A 21,745-nucleotide genomic window follows, 5' to 3' on the forward strand; every position below is an offset into this window, starting at 1 on the left:
TTGATACTTATTGATACTAAATTAAATGGTAAAAAGTCATGACAGTTATGTATACCATAATGAAATATTTTGTTCATTTCATTTGTTGAAGTGCAGATATTCTAGGATTATTACCATATTCTTCATAGTATGTACATTAAATTGCTTGCAAAACTGCAAATTAGCAACCAGTTTGGAAATTGAGGCGGGTACGTAGGGTTAAAAAGATTCCTGTCCTCTGCATTTATGCAAATTTTGTAATGAAATTGAGGATGAAACTCTCTTCATTTTTAAGTGTTCCGTTAACTCTGCAGTGAGGACAATTTTCTTTAATAGTCAAAAAGATTGAATTAACCACCATCTAACAGATTTTGAAAATTTAATATGACTCTTTTTATTCTAATAATCTAAAACTGCTACAGGATTTAGGCCTCTTTGTTTTTAAAAAGTCATTTGAACTGAGAAAAGCTGGCTTGATAAATGTTTACGTTGTTGTTTTGATCTACTGTGTGTTATGTACATGTATGTTTTGCTATCAATCCCTTTTGTATATATGTTTTGCTATCAATCCCTTTTGTATGGATGAAAGGAAGCAATAAAGTTGAATTGAATTGTATTGCATGAGAACATGTTACTCTACAAAGTCTTGCACCATATTGTATCAACTTATTCCCGATAGAGGGGAGTAAATTTAATCACTATTTCATCAATTCATCATTTAAATGCTTGAAAACATAAAAACTGTTTCTTTTTAGAGAAAATCCATACCACTCCTCTCCAATACACCAAAGGTCCTGTGAGGCAGCATGACGTCTGAAGCCAAAGACAGACATTGGGTAAAATTTTCTGAATTTGGTCCGTATGGAGTGATACAGTCCGGCTCCCAGGCAGTGTCATTAAACATACAACAGTCCGTTATTACAGTACCTTCTGCAGTACAACACATCGTTGCATTCACATCAACACTGTTTATGGTATAGTCTGAAGCATTGGAGACTGGTAGAGAAGAGAAGGTTGTACATTCGCCTGTCAATGATGACCAACTGTACCCAGTACATCCTTTATCCCCCAGACATAGGCCACTACACTCGTTTTCATTATTTAAAAGCTTGGTAGTGAAGTTGGTGTTGTGGGGAAAGTAGTGCTCAGTAGCAATTTCTTTAAAATGATTGCCTGGAAAAAGAATTCAGCAAATGTAAAATCTCAGAATGTTGAAAATCAATTAGATTCTATTAATATTAATTATGATTTGTCAACTATTGTCAATGATTGAACTTGTCCATTATACTGTTTGTTTATGATTGGAACTTGTCTGTCACTGTTATTAAAAATGGATCTTATAACTGTCAATTTGTATTTATTTGAACTTGTCGGCCAGATGTTCATCCTTTGTAAACTCTATTTTAATGTTAAAGTTTTCTTTTTAAAGTTCCTGTCATTGACACTTAAGTCACCCTCAATACTCCAGGGGTTCTTATCACTTACGATCTCTACACCCCTGGACTATCTCATAGTAAAACTAGAGGAAACAGAACTGAACAGGTAATTATGATGTACATCAAAAGTGCTGTATAATGGTACACTGTGGTTGACTGTGGTTTTAAAGTAGGACATATAGCTCTCTCTGTAGTCTTCAAAGACATTTTTTTGCAGGCCTGTGATTGGTTCATATTTGTTCCCCTGAGCTGCTTTCAGTTTGACTATGAGATAGTCCAGGGGTGTAGAGATCATTAGTGATCGGAACAACCCCTGGACTGTCAAGGATGCACTTAATTAAGTGACATAACAACTATCAATCACTGATAATATAATGGTAACATTCACAATACGACAGATGAGATGCAACCAATTTGTACATATTAATGAAAGAAAAGGCAATGTATTACTGTATAATTACTAACCTGTCAAGTTATGGCAGATTGTACTGAGGCTTGCGGTACAATCCTCCACGTGGTAGGTGATACCTGTAGGCAAGACTTCCATTGCAAGACAGTCTCCTGGGTCGGCAGTCGAGTACCCAAGTCCCCATAGCAACGCGTGCATGGATGTATGGTAGAAAGCACTTACCCATGTATCATGGTTCTCTCGCTTCAGTCCTGTCCAGAATACTTTGACTAGAAAGATTGATAAATAGTTTAAGTTAAACTTTTGATTAGATGTGATCTGCCTCTAATCTTCAATAAAGCTCCATTATTTTAAATTAATATAAGTGAAATATAATTAGTTACCCTTACCAGGATAGGAAGCAATGGCGGCCTCTATGACTGCTGTCTGTATACTGCCCCAGAGCGGACTAACCACCAATCCTCCGAGGGCACTACACTGCATCTCTGCGTCGCCATGGTTACCGACGGTTTGATTGACCAGAAGTAGATGGTCGCCATACTGGGTCCAGGCACTAGCGCAACCTTTCAAAACATGTAAGACCACATACTAAGCATATGATTAGAATTTTTGCAAGTTTGCAAAGTCGGATCATGAGGATGTGTGCCAAGAGGTTAATGTGTACAATGATTTGAAAAAAAGCATAACTTAAATTCAACTGCTTACAAATTAAAGTAATAATTCATCTGTTAAAATGTACATGTAGTGCCAGTTGCCGATTTTTTATGACAGGAGTTGGGAGAGAGGGATTCAATGACCCGAAGTTTGAATAAAACTTGAAGAGTCTTCATTGAATTATGGTACGTATGCATGGCCTATACTAGAACGGAATTCACAATTTGTGGACTTGCCATATAAATTCCCTTCAGAAAGACCTTCATATGTATTATGTCAAAAAATAATGCCTCGATGAGAATTTGATATTTTATTGCCTAGTAGGTAAGCAATATCAAACAAGTACGATAAAATGCAAACAAACGTTTATAATGGTTTGCATAATCATGACTTTGCTCCAGCATAATCATGACTTTGCTCCATTAAGAGTAATTATATAGCTCTATTTAAGACGACACCATTTTCTGTCTTTTGAGCTACAATATTGTAGCTAGGCCTATACTACTTTATCCTCTAAGCGGTTCCTGTCAATGACTATCCGTAAAAAAAGAAGGAAATGGGGTACCTGTGGCAAGGGAGTATCTTAGGACCCATTCTTTATTTAATCCATATGTACACCGATACAGTTTGATAATATTTTGAAAATGAAACGTCGGGATATCATAAAAAATCTTATGAGCTGAAAGTATAGATAATTTTCTACGATTATGACAAATTCAGCTAAATCAATCTGTTAATGAGACCAGGAAAATTCAACGAAAAAAAAGGTAAGAATATATAAAAGGGACAAAATAACAGTGGCGATTACTTATGTCCCAATACTGAGCAAATCAACAAAGCAATATATACTATCTTAAATTAATGTATTGACTATCATATGTGACCATGTGTACTGGGCCCTGGCCTCGCGCATGCGATTGTTAAAAAATAGTTCCGTTCCTTTGGCTAGTGGTGTCCGAAACGGACCCATTATCCCGGTAACTCGTCACCGAGGCATCACATTGGTGACGAGTGACATGGGATTCTGATGATGATGAATTCTGTGTAAACTCTGTTGCACGTACAAATACCATTCAGGAAGACATCAAGGCTCTCCTTGAAATGATAGAAAATATGACCAAGTCAACACCGTCAGCAGGAAAAGCTTGTTTTAAATGTGGTGACAAATCACATTTCCAGGTTGGTTGCCCATCAAGTCCTCGTCGGCAAAGGTCGTCATCGCCATCACTCTCACGCTTATCTTCGAAGAAGCTGCCCAAACCGATCAAGATCACCTAGTCCTGCAAGAGCATCTAAGAAGCCGGTTTATGGGATTGGGAAACCTGAGAATGGGAAAAGCATCATTGTACCTTTGAGAGTAAATGGTAAAAAGACAACAGCCATTGTTGACACTGGGGCAGATATCACCGTCGTCTCGTTTGACTTTGCCAAGAATGTTGGACTGGATTAACAAGATTCAGAAACTGCCAGTCTACTTAATGCAGAAAATGGCAAGGTAATGTAAGCTGCTTGCAATATCCAGGTAAAAATTGAAATTTTAAAGGCGGAAGTTAAATGACCAGTGTGTGCAGCTCCAATAAGAGACGACATCTTCTTTGGAATGGACCTATTTGAGGCTTTGGATGGAGTGGTGATGGCGCGACAGGGTGATCTACTAGTCCAAGGGACACTGGTCCCAGGGTGAACTAGATCAAATCAACCGTACCACATATCAAGAGTGTTTGCCGATACCAATACTAGCCTTCCACCAATGAATGAAACAATGGTCGAAGCCAAATTAGAAGCTCCTAACAAAGAGCTTGTAGGAGTTCTGAATTCTGGAACATGCTTCCCTTAAAAATGGAGCACACACAGGATCAGTCTTGGTTGAAATAAAGTCAAGGATTCCTGTTCGGATATTAAATCCTACAGATCACAGGATTGCCCTGAAGCAATGTACCTATATGGGAAAGCTCATTGAAGTCGAGGAGTCAATGGATGATGAATCTGATTCTAATTTAAGACTGAACAATTGTCATGATCAAGCAACTGCTGAAGATATCCCAAAACAGATTAAACAGCTGATTGCTGAATCGACGCAAAATCTGTCTTCAAAGAAATCTGAGAAACTCATTATGCTCCTGTTGCGATTTCAGGATATGTTTGCATCCAGTGAAGAATTGGGTTGTTTTACACATATTAAATATAAGATTCCAACATCTACATCAAAACCTATCAAACAGCTCTAAGAAGAACTCCAAACGCATTTAAGAATGAGGAAAAAGAACATCTAGAAAAGTTTCTTAGGAATGACACTGTCGTAGAGTCAAAGTCTGACTATGCCTCACCTGTCGTGCTAGTTCGTAAACAAGATAGCGGTGTTAGATGGTGTATAGACTATCGCAAAATCAACATTACAGAAAAGGACTCCTTCCCTCTTCCAAATGTTGAAGACTCTCTTGATACATTGGCAGGAGCCAAGCTTTTCAAAACTCTAAACCTGCAATGTGGATACCATCAAATAGAAGTTGAGGACTCTGATAGGAAGAAAACCGCGTTTATTATGTGGTTTGGATTGTTTGAGTACACACGCATGCCATTCGAACTTTCAGGAGCATCAAGTACATTTCAGCGAGCAATGGAATTCGTCCTCAAGGGACTCCAATGGGATATGGTTCTGATCTTCCTAGATGACGTGATTATCACTAGTAAGGAGTTCGATGAGCATTTGGAGCATCTTGAGGTCTTTTCCAGATTTCAAACATCTAATATGAGGCTCACACCATCTAAGTGCCACTTATTGCAAGGAGAGGTTTGTTTTTGGGCCAAGTGGTAAGTGAGGACTGAATCGAACCGAATCTTGAACAGACGAAAGCCATTACAACGATGAAAGGTTCCCACTTTAGGTAAGGCGTACAGGCGTTCCTCGGCCTTACCAACTACTACATGAGATTAATACCTGGGTATGCCCATGTTGCTGAACCGCTGTATTCATTGGTTAAGAAGGATACTGCTTTTGCTTGGGTTTCAGAACAGCAAGAAGCATTTGAGACTCTGAAGTCAAACTTGCTGTCTCTACCTATACTTGCGTACCCAATGCCAGATGCACAGTTTATACTGGATACGAATGCATCGAACTTCGCCATTGGGTACGTGCTTTCGTAAATTCAGATAGAAAAAGTGAGCGTCATTGCGAACGCAAGCAAAAGACTTCACCCCGCTCAGACAAGATACTGTGTCGAAGGCGCGAGTTGTTTGTGATTGTCACGTTTTCGGAAAAGTGTAAACACTACCTCATTGGAAACTAGTTCAACCTCCGGAATATCATCGGTGCTTAACTTGGCTTTTCCGTTTCAACTCTCCTCAGGGACAACTTGCCCGCTGGTTGGAAAATCTTAGCCAATTCAACGTGATTCTACAACACAGATCCGGTGTGTTTCCCGTCAAGCGGAAGAAGCAACATGCGATTGCTATCGAGCAGGCGCAGATCTTGATCTAGATATACTGCCATTAGCAGAGAAGCGACGGGTCAATATAGTTAAGAAAGTCGAAACGGTGTTCGAAAAGAAAAGCTGGCTTATAGGTTATAGCAATAAAGATTTGGGCGAGTTCCAGAAGGAAGATTCGGTCTTATCAGTGTTGCATAACTAGACAGTTAATCAGCCACCTTCTGACAAATAAAAAAAAATGTTTATGGAATCTCCAGCTTTACGACAGTATTGGTTGCTTTGGGAAAAGGTTATCCTCAAAGACGATGTCCTGTACTATAGATGGAAAAACCCTAACATAAAAGAAGACATGATACTCCTACGAGGTACTCCTAATAGTTTCTGAACAGTTGAAGCCAATTGTCCTTAAGCTCTGTCATGATTCTGTACTTGCAGGACATCCTGGCATCCAACGGGCTCTTGCGCGAGTTAAAAAAAGGTTTCTTCTGAGTTGAAATGAAGGATGACATCCAAGTTCATGTCGCATGCTGCGGAGAATGCTCTATTAACAAGAAAAGCACACACCATCCGAGAGCTGGTATACAGATATATCATGCTGGGGCGCCAATGGATAGAATACAGCTTGATATATTGGGACCTTTTCCAAAGTCCAGTCGCGGGAACAAATACATTCTTCTTCTTATTGATCAGTTTAGCAAGCGGACGGAGGCGTATCCTCTACTACATCTGCACTACATTATTCAAAATGCTATGCTGGATTTGTTAAGTTCAAAGGAAATTTTATTTCTTAATGTGAAAGGAGTATTTTTAAAAAGAAGGAAAGGATATATAAGAGGGGACTCATTCCACATGAAAAACGTTCATAAAAATAACAAGAGTTATGATGTTTCAAAGGATTCAACTATATACATTTATCACATAATTCGCCTGATGTCCAGTGATTTCGCCAGTGTTATATTTTTGCATATGTCACTAGGCCTAGTGTAATATGACCTGAAGCGATTTTCATTGACAGGAAATTCATTGTGACGGCAGACAGAAACAATACAATGACGTTTAGAAAAATGACGTGACGTCAGGAATACGAGGACTGCGGGACAAAATGGCGGCATTTGCTGGATTTTCATAATCCATTTTGACATGAGATTCTTTGTTATGCAGGTATTTGTAGTTATGTGATAAAAAATATCTTAAATTTGTGTTCATTTCATATGATATTTTATGAAACCCGTCTCGAAGTTTTAATTTTTGCTCGCCAAGGCTCGCAAAAAATAACAACTTCTGAGGCTCGTTTCATAAAATCTCATATGAAATGAACACTCATGTAAAATCCTGTAAAAAAGTTGTCATTATTTGACTTTACTGACAAGACTTATCTAAAACAATTTTGCTTGTAAACTGAGTTTCATGTTATGATGTAGTCTTACTCTTATGATTCGATCTATCGGAATGGTTTTCAAGCTATGGACTGATGGATCTGCTGCATATCCTCATCTGCAAATCGATCAGGTAACTCGCAGTAAACGTTAATGAATGATCTTAAACAATGTATATAACATCTTTCAGAATTATTTAAAATCCACAATTTACGCAAAGCTCACAACTCACGCTGCTGCGGAAAATACAAACACTTGAATGTGTGCGGAAAACATGAATTGATTACCCATCTTTGAGATTCTTGTGTTTGCGATTTCCGTAAATGTATTTTACCATGTAAGTATTTGAGGTGCATACTTGTCAAGCCGTATTTCGTATAGAGAGAAACTATATCTCTTGTATTATTCGTGTATGTGCTGTAATATTTGTCCCACTCTTCTTGAATAATTACAAGCTTGATTATATCTTTCGGTTAGGCACTATGTTATATAAATAGCATAATATATATGCTATTCGACTTCGAAGTTTACAAATCCAAGCATTACTTAATCAAACTAAGCAAAAACTAGATCTATAGCAAATGAACGCAGTGACGAAATTGCGCATTCTCAACAATTGTATGCTCTTTTGATGACGTAAATGAAATACGTGTGCAAGAATTTGTCGACAAAAACCTTCTGACAAAAGTTAACAGGATGCTGATTTGGGAAAGACTAATATGTTGATTTCACAGTTAAATGTTATTAACTGAAATGAAAGTTAAATTCGATATGTTGACAATGAATGATTCAAAAGGTTTAATATCGTGAAAATACGTTGCACATAACAAAATAAATAACGTTGAAAAAGTCTTCCATGTACCCTAATATAAACGTTCCTTCTAATTGATTTTTTTAAATATATTTTTCTATATGTTGGATCTAGTTGACAGATTAAGCACTGTAAAATTACTATAAATTGAAATTGAAAAATGACACAAAATCGTATTTTTTAAATCGTTTTCATTAAATATTATAAATATCAAGCTAATTAAATGATGCGTCCGCTTAAATCAATCTTATTATTTGCTTTATGATAAGCAATCTTATTAAAACCAGACATGTAATTCTGCTTAAATACGATTCTCTACGATACGCTTTAATACTGTAATTACGTCTTATTTTAAGTAGGTTGGCGCTTAAACTTATATCTGTCGACATATCGAAAAATAACTTAAACTTATATCTGTCGACATATCGAAAAATAACTTAAACTTATATCTGTCGACATATCGAAAAATAACATAAACTTATATCTGTCGACATATCGAAAAATAACTTAAACTTATATCTGTCGACATATCGAAAAATAACTTAACCTAGGTAAAATTTCTTCAAATATCTCGTATCATTCTTGATCAATTCCAAAACCCATGAAACACTAGCTTTTACAACACATATAAAGAGTGCATTTTCAAAATATGAGTGAGCTCAAGGACATTGAAAGCGCTATGGAAAACATTTAATGTTTTTATGAAGGAGATGCGGAACTGTATTAAACCTTATCATTGCGGTAACAGATAGATGTACAACAAACAATTTACCGTGTAGCTGTTTGATTTCGCGGTGAAATTTTCGCATTTTCTACCATTAAAAACCAACATATATACTAGTACATAAGTCATTCTGCATTATTTTATACTTAGTTTACAATTTATTTTCGAGCAAATGTGAAATGTTGCAATAAACACATTTCTTTAAATTGTATTGTAAAGCGTATTATACGATATACAGTTGTGTGGCATGATTGATTTCTCAATTCTTAAGTTTACTTATATTACTAGGTATATTGACCAGAAGCCTATATGATTGTGAAAAACCTTGATTTTTAATGAAACGACAATTGAAATGGCAATATTTTTCATATGATAACAATTTCAAACCACGACAAATTATCAAACAATCGTCCTCCACAGGGAGAATATATATAATTCAAAGAGTAAAAATGTGTCGTCTTTTACAAATTTTCACCCTCTTGCCATCAGGTACACGGAAGCAAAAATCCGGCTTGAACTTCTTCATGATAAATTAATTTGAAGTAAAATTACTAAAATGTGTAAGAAAATATTGCATACCATATCTTTCTTCCAATCGATCTACTTTAAGAATATATCCATATAAATTTAACACTAAATCATTATGGGGATTCTACTTCACAAAGCTCCCTCCCTTTTGAATACCTGCGTTCAAATGTGTTCCGCGATTACCTCAGTATCAATGAGTGCTTTCAAAATAAACGATATCAGCGTATTAGATCAAACGATATCAGTGTAAAATAATATGTTTTTTTACATAATTATCCATGTAATACTCACCAACAAAGACACATATGAAGATTCCTAGATGAACACTAGAGTTTAAGTTCATCATCGCCGCTCATAGCGTGTACAATGACTATCTACCTACCAAGAGTTAAATAACACTAACACATAACTAAATTTAATTGATATATCGACAAGTTTTCATGACAGAAATAACGACAAAGTGTTAACTTTTATCGATAATTGGCTGCCAGTTTACAAACAAACACTAACGATTTCTTTGCCGGTTTCGAATACGAAACCAATTTTCTTTCAAATTGAACTCCCTTCTACAAATAATAAGTTGCAAAGTAAACTCTTCGCCAGTCTGTATGACCATGGTTTGAAAAATAAGACCTACTTGTTTTATGAAAATTGAATTAATTAAAAAGATCTTTCAATAATTATTGAAATGCGATGTATTTTATGTTCTGTTGAAACACTCCATTTATCAGGTCGGAAGTTTGAGTCACCATTGTACACTGTATCTATATACGCTAGATAGGTTAATCATAGAATACTCAAATGACATATCGTAATTAATTAACATCAATATAGACTAAGATTTATTACTAATTCTGTGATCGTTTGTTCAAGTGGCCATAGACAAACATGACCAATTTACTTATTCCTAAGATTATTCCCATGTAATAAGTTTCAGGCATATCAGATAAAAAAATAAAGACTTTAACAAAATTCGGTAAATGATTTGTGTTCTGTGCGATGCAAAGAAGTATACGCAGAGTCAATTTTTTCACATAGTTTATTCACCAAAATGCACACAAGTTGGGAGGTTTTACCTCACCCCAAAACTTAAAGGCCCACTACCTTTCCGAAATGGCTTTTAATGTTTAAAATTGGAACGTAAAACAAGATCGAAAATTTTGTAGCCACACGGCAAAACAGCGAAATGACTCTCAACTGTTATCATATATTACGCAGGAAAGCATGCATTAGTTTGGTGTTGTAACCTCATATTAGGCCATTGATATGTCTTTTGATGTTACTATGTTTTTAAGAAACCTTTTTGTTTTGCTCCGGAAAGATTGTGGGTCTTAAACCCCAGTATAGTATTTGTTCAATACATGTCCACTTTTTCTACACGATTCAAAGAGTAACTTAAACAAGTTTCAAATCAATGGGATGTAATTAGCATTGTCAAAGTGGCAATAAAACCGTTATCAGAATGAAGTGTTACAGCCCTGACATACACCACAGGTATAAACGTTTTAGTAGGTGTTGTACGACAGCGTTTTGTTTACCAGCAACGTTTTCCGACCAGTAGGAGAGCATTGGTGAACACTGCACACTTTCTCCTCCAAGATCGCGAAACAGTTCCTAAGTGTACGATTAGACTAAATATCAAAGTGACAGATGGCGTGATAAAAATAACGTCATTTTTGATTGCCAATGCCAATAATCTACATTCATTAACAAACGAACACAAACATTATCACATTAGAGTTCTTCGTTTCCCTACGTCAGTGGCTCTTATCAACGTTTCCTTCGTTTAACTACATCAGTGAAACGAAGGGAAGTTGATCTCGTAAGTATGGTACTTTGGTATAACTATGGTGCTCTCTATTGTGAAACACGTGGTCTGATTATTGGGTCTGAGATTGGGAGACTGCTATTATTTGTAAGTAGAAAATTAAGAGTCTCTTTAGATACTGGTTGAAGCTTAAATAGACACATAATTTGATTTTGAAAACTTGTTATGACGAATGTGTGAATTAAAATGATGTATGTGTAAGAAGTATAAAGGAGGAGTTAATGATATTAGGACTTAATTACATGTTTGATTCCCCACTACCATTATAGGCGTCTTAAATGAAATAATAGAACAGGGACTTAAAGATACCTCAAAGAAAAAAAATGTTCTCAAAAATAAGTTATTCTCAAAAAAGGATTTTTTTTTTTTGTATCAGCATTTGATTGAAAGTTTTTGTATTCAATTTTATTGAAGTAAACCCATTGAAAATAAATACAAATGTATGTAAACTAAATTTAGATTATCTGCTCTCAAATTAAATATCGAAACCGGAAGGCATCAAAATACTGTACTAAGAAACATATTATGTACCAATCATAACCATAGAGATACAGATGACGAATTTAATTTAATTTTGATTTGAACGTTTTATAGTGACCTAAGACAACGATTAATAGAGCAAGATTACCATAGAAAGTGTTTAAATTAGTACAATAACTTAGTGTAGATAATGTAAGAGAACTATCCAATCTTGGAAAATATTTATATCTAGCTTTTAAAAGGCGAAGATAGAAAATAATGACTCGTCTTTATTTCATCAATTTTGATAGTAATATTATAGATATGCACATTTTGGTTTTAATTGTAGTCATTATTTGACTTTAACGCCAAACTATCCATGGTGACATATCCTTAATCTATTACGCTAATGTTTTTTTAATTAGTATTTACATTATGACAAAATAGTGTTGGGCACTGGTTAGTCAATGTGTCAACGTTTTCAAATTGATTTTTTACTAACATTTGACATTCTAGAATGAGCACATTACAAGTATAAAGCACTTTAATTAAGATAGTAACACGTGTTATGGTTTAAGTTATAATTTATCTGTGTTACTGTATATACGATGTCACACTCTTGGATATGATTACACTCTATTTATCTATCTGAATGTCTTTTTTGTATGTACCTATAAGCCTAAGGGTTTTCGGAAAATAAATTGATTGATTGATTCTCACTCTCTACACGTAATGTCACCCGTGCGCAATAGGTATGCTGTGTTCTTCGGTCGAATTAGGGTATAATAGAGATGTGATTTTTCCTCATAGCGGAAACATCATCTAATTTGATAAAGTTACATATTTTTTTCCGTGTATCGATATGGGTGTTATTTTAAATGCTTTAAAAGGTTCCCGTTTCAAAACTTATCATATTATACTCGTTTTTCATTCCAATCAGAACCTCAGTTATAAAGAAAAAAATAGAAATCAAGTTCAGGAATCGTTTAGTCCTGAATTTTAGTGAACTGTAATTAGCCATATAATTAACTGGGACAAAGGTACCAGAAATGGACCCATTCCACAAAGAGCGAATATGTAATAATTTTCTGCAAACATATTCTTTTGAGTAAACAATTAAACATGTTTGTTAGAGTCGTATGATATCGATCTGTTAGCAATATCGTGTTACTTATGGGGCTACAACAGCAAATATCTACTTGAACTTAAGTTTATATAACAGAACTTAATCGATGGTGCGGTACTTAGAAGGCGACATACGGGAACGCCTTCCTGCGTTTTAATCATTATTGAATTAGTACTTACAGTAGTCTTTGTCTGATTATGGACCTTGTTATACATGGAAGTTATAAATGGAGTATTCCTCATACCAGAAAATAAAGTTGAGAATATTTCCCTACCATTGTTTTAAAGTGTTTATCACATAATGCACACTACATTTGAGCAGAGATAAGCAGGTCCAAATCCATGTTTTTCTTTAAAATATCTGTCACACAACAATCCGACATAAGGTTTATTTAAAGCATCACGTGTAAATCCATGTGTTTCTTTGAATTTCTGCCTGACAGCAATTCAACTTGAAATCTCTCTATTTGAGCAAACGTAAAATCCCTTAAGTAATGCTGCAAGTCGTTAAATTCCAGTCACATAATTATTTAATTACAAATTAACATATTTAAGCAAATATTATATATATTATGTTATGATGTTAAACTTGATACAGATATTAAGACATTGACAAGATAGAAAACGAAATGCGGTGTAAATTAAGACCGATCAGTTACAAAATGCAATATACACAACTAGGGCCCGAGGGGAACTTATTTATGAGACAGATCCCTTCATTACTTTCTGAGAAATAGCTGTAACATACTCCAACTATCAAAATCAAAGATGGCGACCGGTCGGCAATCTTGTTGACCGATCAGTCCTAAAATGCAATATGCACATCTAGGGCCCTAGGAGAACCTACATGTGAAATTTGAGAAGGACCCTTCAACGAATTGCGGTGTATATTAGAACCGATCAGTCCCAAAATGCAACATGCACAACCAGGGCCCTAGGGGAACATACCTGTGGAATTAGAGACAGATCACTTCATTACTTTCTGATAAATAGCGGTAATAAACTTTAAATTATCTAAATCGAAGATGGCGGGCTGTCAGCCATCTTGTTGACCGATCAGTCCAAAAATGCATTATGCTCAACTAAGGGGAACTTACATATGGAATTTTAAGAGAGATCCCTTCAATACTTTCTGAGAAATAACTGTAACAAACTTTAACTATCAAAATCCTAGATGGCTGCCTGGCGGCCATCGTGTTGTCCGATCGGTCCCAAAATAAAATATGTGCAACTAGGGTCACATGGGAACATACATATGAAATTTTAGAAAGATCCCTTCATCCCTTTTTTGAGAAATAGCGGTAACAAGAAATGTTAGCGGACGGACCACGGACTAAAAGCGATTTGAACAGCCCACTATCTGATGATGGTGAGCTAAAAATTGGAAATGATGTCATTAGTATTACACTCATCCTCGATACTCCAGGGGTTCCGATCACTTTCGATCTCTACACCCCTGGACTATCTCATAGTAAAACTGGAGGCAACAGAATAGAACAGGTAATTTAGTCATTTGATATACATCAAAAGAGCCGTATAACGGTACACTGTGGTTGACTGTGTGGCTTAGATGTTAGGCGTCGCTCTCTCTGTAGTCTTCAAAGGAAATCTTTGCTAGCCTGTGATTGGTCAAATGTTTTCCGCTGAGCTGCCTTCAATTTCACTATGAGATAGTCCAGGGGTATAGAGATCGTAAGTGATCGGAAGCCCTGGAGTATCGAGGATGTATTACACTATAACTTTTAGGAAGTAGATAGGTCGCAGACATGAGAACACGGAGAAAAGGTTCTGGGCATGTTGCGGTGACTTTCGTCAAAATATGATGGTTAACTTAGATCTAGAGCTGACGGGCCATGAAGGAATGTGATTAAATGTCAGGGACTAAACAAAGTGGATCCATTTTTCTTAGCTATCCACTTATACAGCTCATATTGATCTACCATACATTTGTAGAACATTTGTCACTGTAACTTAAAGACATAACGCACAATGTTCGGTCACTTTTACGTCACGCCGGAATTTTATTGGAATAAGCGTTGAACATTAAAATAATATAAGCGCACTTCTATTTTTTTAAATGAAAAAAAAAGGATACATTTATTAAATTACGGGAGGATTTTTATCAAAATGTCTGCTATATTTTTCAACTATTGATGCATTTTTGTTGCAAAAATGACGTTTTTTGGCGCGACAGATTTAACACGCATCTGTATGCGGTTTCAGTCAAAGTGTCACTGTGGTCATATACTGAACACCACATGGCGGTAAAATTTGATAGAGAGATTCCCCGAAAACGCACTATCATGACGTCATTTTGTTATAATGAATTGTGACGTCTTACTTCAAAATGGTGGACTTTATTTGTAGACTTGCCGATCGACAGATCCGAAGAGAAAAGATAAAAAAGTGAAAAACCACAAATACACACAGTATAAAACGGTACTAATTCATGACATACAGACATGAATTGTTAATATAAAAATACATTTTTCTTCTATTTTAATAACATGTCAGAAAATATAGACTGCGACTTCTTCGTTCTACTTTTTTATCGAACAAAACCTTTGTCTTGCAGAAATGACACAAAATGAAATGTTTAGATTGACTGTTCTGTCACGCAAGTTCACGACGTTGAAAAATGACTTTATATTAGGAATTATGTTTTCTATTCAGAATAAAAAAAATACGTTTTTGCTCAAATATACGTGTGCGAAATCTAAACTGAAAATTCAAAAAAGTATTCGAAAAATTGCGTTTTTTCTTTGTCTTGCAGGTTTGTCGAATGTCGGAAATGACGTCAATTGTGCTCGTCACGTTATAAGATAATGACGTCTTTTACATTCAATGACGTTACATAAAAGTGACCGAACATTGTGCGCGACGTCAAAACAAAAGGCTTGACAGCCATCTGACAACCCTAGCAACTTTTGCAACAGCTGCATATGAAATTAATTAGATATGGTGGTCATCTTCGATTTGGCATCAACCTGAAAAATGACAACACTTGATCAGGATCAGATCATGTCAGGATCATTTCATGAAAGTTCTAGTAAAATTGCCACGGTGGAACTTAAGCAGAAGTCCTAAATGTGTTTTCTAGATGACGGTTGATTTGGGATCAACCTGGAAAATGACAACACTTGGCTGGGACCATATCAGGATCATTTCATGCACTGGTAGAACGCAAGAAGAAGTTTAAAATGTGTTAACATGGCGGCTGTGGTGGCCATCTAGGATTGGAAGCAACCGAAAAATAACATTTGGTCGTGACCATGTTAGAATCAGCTCAGACAAGTTTCAGTCAAATTGCATTGATAAAAGTTTAAAATGGCGGACGAAACATGATGACTATAGCTCATGGTGACCTGAAAACAAGACTGCGCCAGAAATTCAAAATAAGAAATGGAACATTTGTAATCAAAATAATTTATTTCCATAATATTTCATACAACATGTATGTTTCTTTAACAAAGAGATTATACAGTTCATAAAACATACATTTCATTTGGAAATGAACACACTAAATGATAAATCTCTCGTCTCAATTTGAATATATTCAACAGTAGTCCCAGTTCTTTTGCTGTTCTATAGGCTTATATATATATATATATATACAAAGGCCTTGAACCGCTAAACACTCGTAACCTAACATTATAAACTTTAAGAGACAATAAAATGGCAGAATAATTTGGACTAATTCAACGGATACTATATATAGATATACTAATGACATGTATTTATAGAGCATTTTAAGAATTAATCAACATATTGCCTAATCATCACATCTTATTGCAATTTTCAATCAACCTTCAAACAAATACCTACAGTATAAGGATATAAAAGTAATTTGTCTTACACTAGTTGGTTTAAATCCTCAACGAACAGCAAACATTCATACTTTTAAAGAATGTCATAAATATAAAAAGAAAATTCAATATGGAATGAATAATATTAACAGTTAGTGTATTCTTACACAGGAGTGGTTACCATGGATACAGTTGCGTATATATAGTTGCATTGAAATATATGATCTAAAAAAAAAACATCGTTAAAGATATAGTAATGAGTGGGGTTATTACCTTGGTTACAGTAAATGTATATGGCTAAAGTATTAACGAGTTTGGGTTACCATGGATACAACTACCATGGAATGGTTGCTTTAGTACACTAGAGTAGAATGGTTACAATTTCAAACTGTATGGTGATGTCGTTACCATGGTTACAGTGCAGAGGATTGGTAACCTTGGTTATGTTGTTAACTGGATTGGATTAACTTGGATACAGTGAAGAATGCTCTGGTTACATTTTCATAGTATATTAAACATGAAGTCGTTATCATCGTTACAGTGTAGTGGAGTGGTACCCATGGTAATGTTGTTAACTGGATTGGATTGACCTGGATACAGTGAAGAATGGTCTGGTTTTTACATTTATTTACATTGTGTGGAGAAGTTGTTGTTACACTAGTTCTAGTTTACCTAAATGTAGAAGAAACTGTATAGTTACAGCATTGTGAGGGAAGATTCACTTGGTTATAGTTTTCAGTAAATTGAGTAACGTTTCAGTACAAAGTGAAACGTTATTTTGACAGGAACGAAGAGAGAGAGGTAGTTTCATTTCAAATATGTATTCTCTCATGTGTATACTTTTAGTGTTTTGCGAAGTTTATAAAGCTAATTAGGTCTAATACTATTTTCAGTAAAATGTTCTTAGTATTCTTATTTTGAATTAACAAGAGGCCCAGAGGGCCTGTATCGCTCACCTGTTTTTGTTTTTTGTAATTATCACTAAGACTCGCGCGGATCGTACAATTAGAAAAATTAATAAAATTGACTCCAAAATTTGTTTAATTTTGCATTGAGACACAACCATATAATGATGCTATAGATACCATACAAATATGCTATCCAATACAAAGGTTCAGAGAGGAAGTAATTTATATGAAAAAAATAGCCTAATTGACCTTTTTGGCCCCGCGTCTAAGGCCCCAGGGAGTCAGCCCTATACTTTGTACAATTTTAAATCCCCATCCTATAAAGATGCTACTATTGCATTATGAGTGCTCTTCCATGCTGAGTTGCAGAGAAGAAGTCGTTTATATGACAACAGCAAAAATTGCTCCCTTTCGACCCCGCCCCTTAGCCCCTGGGGGGATCAGTTCCATCATTTGTACAATTTTGAATCCCCACCCTATAAGGATGCTACCATTGCATTATGAGTGCTATCCCATGCTTAGTTGCAGAGAAGAAGTCGTTTAAATGGAAATAGCCAAATTGACCCCTTTTGACCCCACCCCTCAGGCCCCCGGGGGATCAGCCCCATCATTTGCACAATTTTGAATCCCCACCTTATAAGGATGCTACCATTGCATTATGAGCGTAATCCCATGGTTAGTTACAGAGAAAAAGTCGTTTATATGGAAATAGTCATATTGACCACTTTTGACCCCACCCCTCAAGCCCCCGGGGGGTCAGCCCTATCATTTGCACAATTTTGAAACCTCACCCTATAAGGATGCTACCATTGCATTATGGGTGCTATATATATATATCCCATGCTTTGTTGCAGAGAAGAAGTCATTTATATGGAAATAGCCAAATTGACCCCTTTTGACCTCGCCCCTCAGGCCCCCGGGGGGTTAGCCCCATGATTTGTACAATTTTGAATCCCCACCCTATAAGGATGCTACCATTGCATTTTGGGTGCTATCCCATGCTTAGTTTCAGAGAAGAAGTCGTTTAAATGGAAATAGCCAAATCGACCCCTTTTGACCCCGCCCCTCAGGTCCCCAGGGTGTCAGCCCCATCATTTGTACAATTTTAAATCCCCACCCTATAAGGAGTCTACCATTGCATTTTGGGTGCTATCCCATGCTTAGTTTCAGAGAAGAAGTCGTTTAAATGGAAATAGCCAAATTGACCCCTTTTGACCCCGCCCCTCAGGCCCCCAGGGTGTCAGCCCCATCATTTGTACAATTTTAAATCCCCACCCTATAAGGAGTCTACCATTGCATTTTGGGTGCTATCCCATGCTTAGTTTCAGAGAAGAAGTCGTTTAAATGGAAATAGCCAAATTGACCCCTTTTGACCCCGCCCCTCAGGCCCCCAGGGTGTCAGCCCCATCATTTGTACAATTTTAAATCCCCACCCTATAAGGAGTCTACCATTGCATTTTGGGTGCTATCCCATGCAGGGTTGGGGTAATTAAAAATGTAATTGTAATTAATTGCAATTAATTACATTTTTTCAAGTAATTGAAAGTAATTTGTAATTAAGAAATATTTCAATTACATGTAATTGTAATTGTAATTAATTACATTATAAAAATGTGTAATTAACAATTACATTTCAATTACTTTTCAATTACATTTATATATTTACTAATGTCTAAATAATTACCAAGATTAATGAATGTATGACATTTATTTGGCTTTTTGTAATTAAGAAATATTTCAATTACATGTAATTGTAATTGTAATTAATTACATTATAAAAATGTGTAATTAACAATTACATTTCAATTACTTTTCAATTACATTTATATATTTACTAATGTCTAAATAATTACCAAGATTAATGAATGTATGACATTTATTTGGCTATGTAGAAATTTAAACAGGTAACATATGTGAGACAGTAACCATAGTATACAGTATAGTATAGGTACCTGTTTTACCTGTAGTTTACCCCTCAAGCAATATACATGCTAGGTGTGAGGTGTGAAGTTGTGAACACAAAGCCTGTGATTACAACTCACAAAGGTCTTGCTTATATAACACCTGTTGATCACCTAATTAGCAAATCTAATGAAGGCAAAAATATAGATGATAGCTCAGATTTGTCTTCACTGCCCCTGCCAAGAAAATTTTAACAGAAGACTTTTTTTCAGTTTTCTTCCCACTATATAAATAACACTGTTACGAAAGAGACACAACTGAGGTCTTAAATCCAATGAATTGTAGGCATCTACATTAGTGAAGATTGCACAGAGAAATATTGTGACCCATTAAAGTTCTGGAAAGATTATTCTTGCAAATTTCTAAATTCGTCTTTTTTAGCTAGCAACTACTTAGCTATACCAGCCACTTCAGCTCCAGTAGAGAGATTGTTAATTAGTGTTAATTGCTGGCAATGTATTCCGACCAGACAGATACAGACTGTCTGATGATGATTTTGAGATGCTAATGATGATAAAATGCAATAAAAAATATTAATACCTGGTACATAAAGCTGACGCATTTGACAATATTACTGCTAGGTCCAATAAAAATGTACATTTAAAACAAATACACCCTACCAATACTCAATTGTAACTTGCGGTTTATGTGAAGTGAACATATGTTCTATCAGAATTTACTGATATCGACTTATTATATCTGTATAACTGCTAAAGTGCAAGATTATACAAATGTGTATATATGCAAGGATGTATATCTCACTTATAAATCCTTGGTATAAACATATAAAAAACATAGTAAGAAAATGTAATGTGTAATTGTAATTAATTACTTTTTGAATGTAATTGTAATTGTAATTAATTACATTTACAAAACTGAGTAATTGTAATTGTAATTGAGATTTGACCAAGTAATTGTAATTGTAATTAATTACATGCAATGTAATTGACCCCAACCCTGATCCCATGCTTAGTTTCAGAGAAGAAGTCGTTTAAATGGTAATAGCCAAATTGACCCCTTTAGGCCCCGCCCCTCAGGCCCCTGGGGGGTCAGCCCCATCATTTGTACAATTTTCAGTTAGTAGCCCATAAGGATGCTACCAGTCAAATTTTGTTGAAATCCAACCAGCGGTTATGGAGAAGAAGTCGATTGTTGACGGACGGACGGACGGACGACAGACGACGGACGACGGACGCCACGGTATGGCATAAGCTCACCTTGGTCCTTCGGACCAGGTGAGCTAATAACAATGAATGTTTTGTAAATCATATAGATAAAATGTCAAATAAAAGTAAATATAATTTTGGAATATACATATATCAGATATGAAAGAAATCAAAGAGCATACAACAAATTGAGGGGCTATAGAACACCAATAAAATCAAATGACTAGGGAAGATGGTTAACATTGGTTCTGTAACCAATTTCATTAAAGGTAATTACTCATTGATATCTACGATTTTATCGATCTATATCATATACAGTCGAAACTCGTTATCTCAAAATCGCTTGAGTCGAAATTCCGGTTGAGTCGAATTAATTTTGAAGTCCCGTTTTTTGTCCTTCCCAAAAAATCCGAAAACATACAACTAAAAAGATTTAATACAAACCTTTTAAGTTGGAAAATCACGATAATTTGCTGATCACGGTAATAGGCATTTACCCGACTGTCATAAGATATAAGGACCGTTGAAAACCACGTTCTGACCAAACCTAATGACATTACGTTTGAGTCGAATTCCGGATGAGTCGAACTATTTTCGTTGGTCCGTTGAATTTCGAGATAACGAGTTTCGACTGTACTTTAATTGTTCTTTAATAACTGACATAAAACTGTCAATACATAATGTAATCAGATTTGTAATAAAAAAGGGAAATAAAATCAACAAAGCGAACTCTACACTGAAAGCGTCAATTTCAAATTAACACAAAGCACTATGTAGTATGTAATTTCCAATTAAAAACTCCAGACCATCTTAAAGACTTGTAACAGGTCCAAATTTAGACTTGTAACCTTGAGAACCTGAAACGAAACAAAACTGGATTTACCACACTGTTCACATATAGTAACAGGAGGCCAATGGGCCTTAACGGTCATCTGACTATTGGCACAATACAACATAGCCATTTAAAGATTTTAGCCATTTTGACCCCTGTGATCTTGAATGAAGATCAAGGTCATTTAAAAAAAAAAAATATGGTAGCCCTTCGTCCCAGCATGTCTCAGGCCCAATATCAGGTCTCTAGGCCTCTTAGTTATTCACAAAAAAAAGTTATGTAAGATTTTAGCCTATTTGACCCAATGTGACCTT

At 35.6% G+C, this 21,745-nt stretch overlaps 1 protein-coding gene across 2 annotated transcripts in view; it reads right to left on the reverse strand.

The window, feature by feature from the left end:
* Positions 1-16,164: 16,164 nt before the first annotated feature.
* The window catches only part of LOC138322944 (lysosomal alpha-glucosidase-like), a 32,893-nt gene continuing 27,312 nt past the window's right edge, over positions 16,165-21,745 (reverse strand). For both annotated transcript variants that reach the window (XM_069267203.1, XM_069267204.1), the window contains exon 20: positions 16,165-21,456. In XM_069267203.1, the coding sequence (XP_069123304.1) occupies positions 21,391-21,456 (66 nt within the window). In that variant the 3' untranslated portion in view covers positions 16,165-21,390. The remainder of the gene's footprint in view (positions 21,457-21,745) is intronic.

Source organism: Argopecten irradians, chromosome 5 (assembly GCF_041381155.1).
Source record: "Argopecten irradians isolate NY chromosome 5, Ai_NY, whole genome shotgun sequence".
Classification (NCBI taxonomy): domain Eukaryota; kingdom Metazoa; phylum Mollusca; class Bivalvia; order Pectinida; family Pectinidae; genus Argopecten; species Argopecten irradians.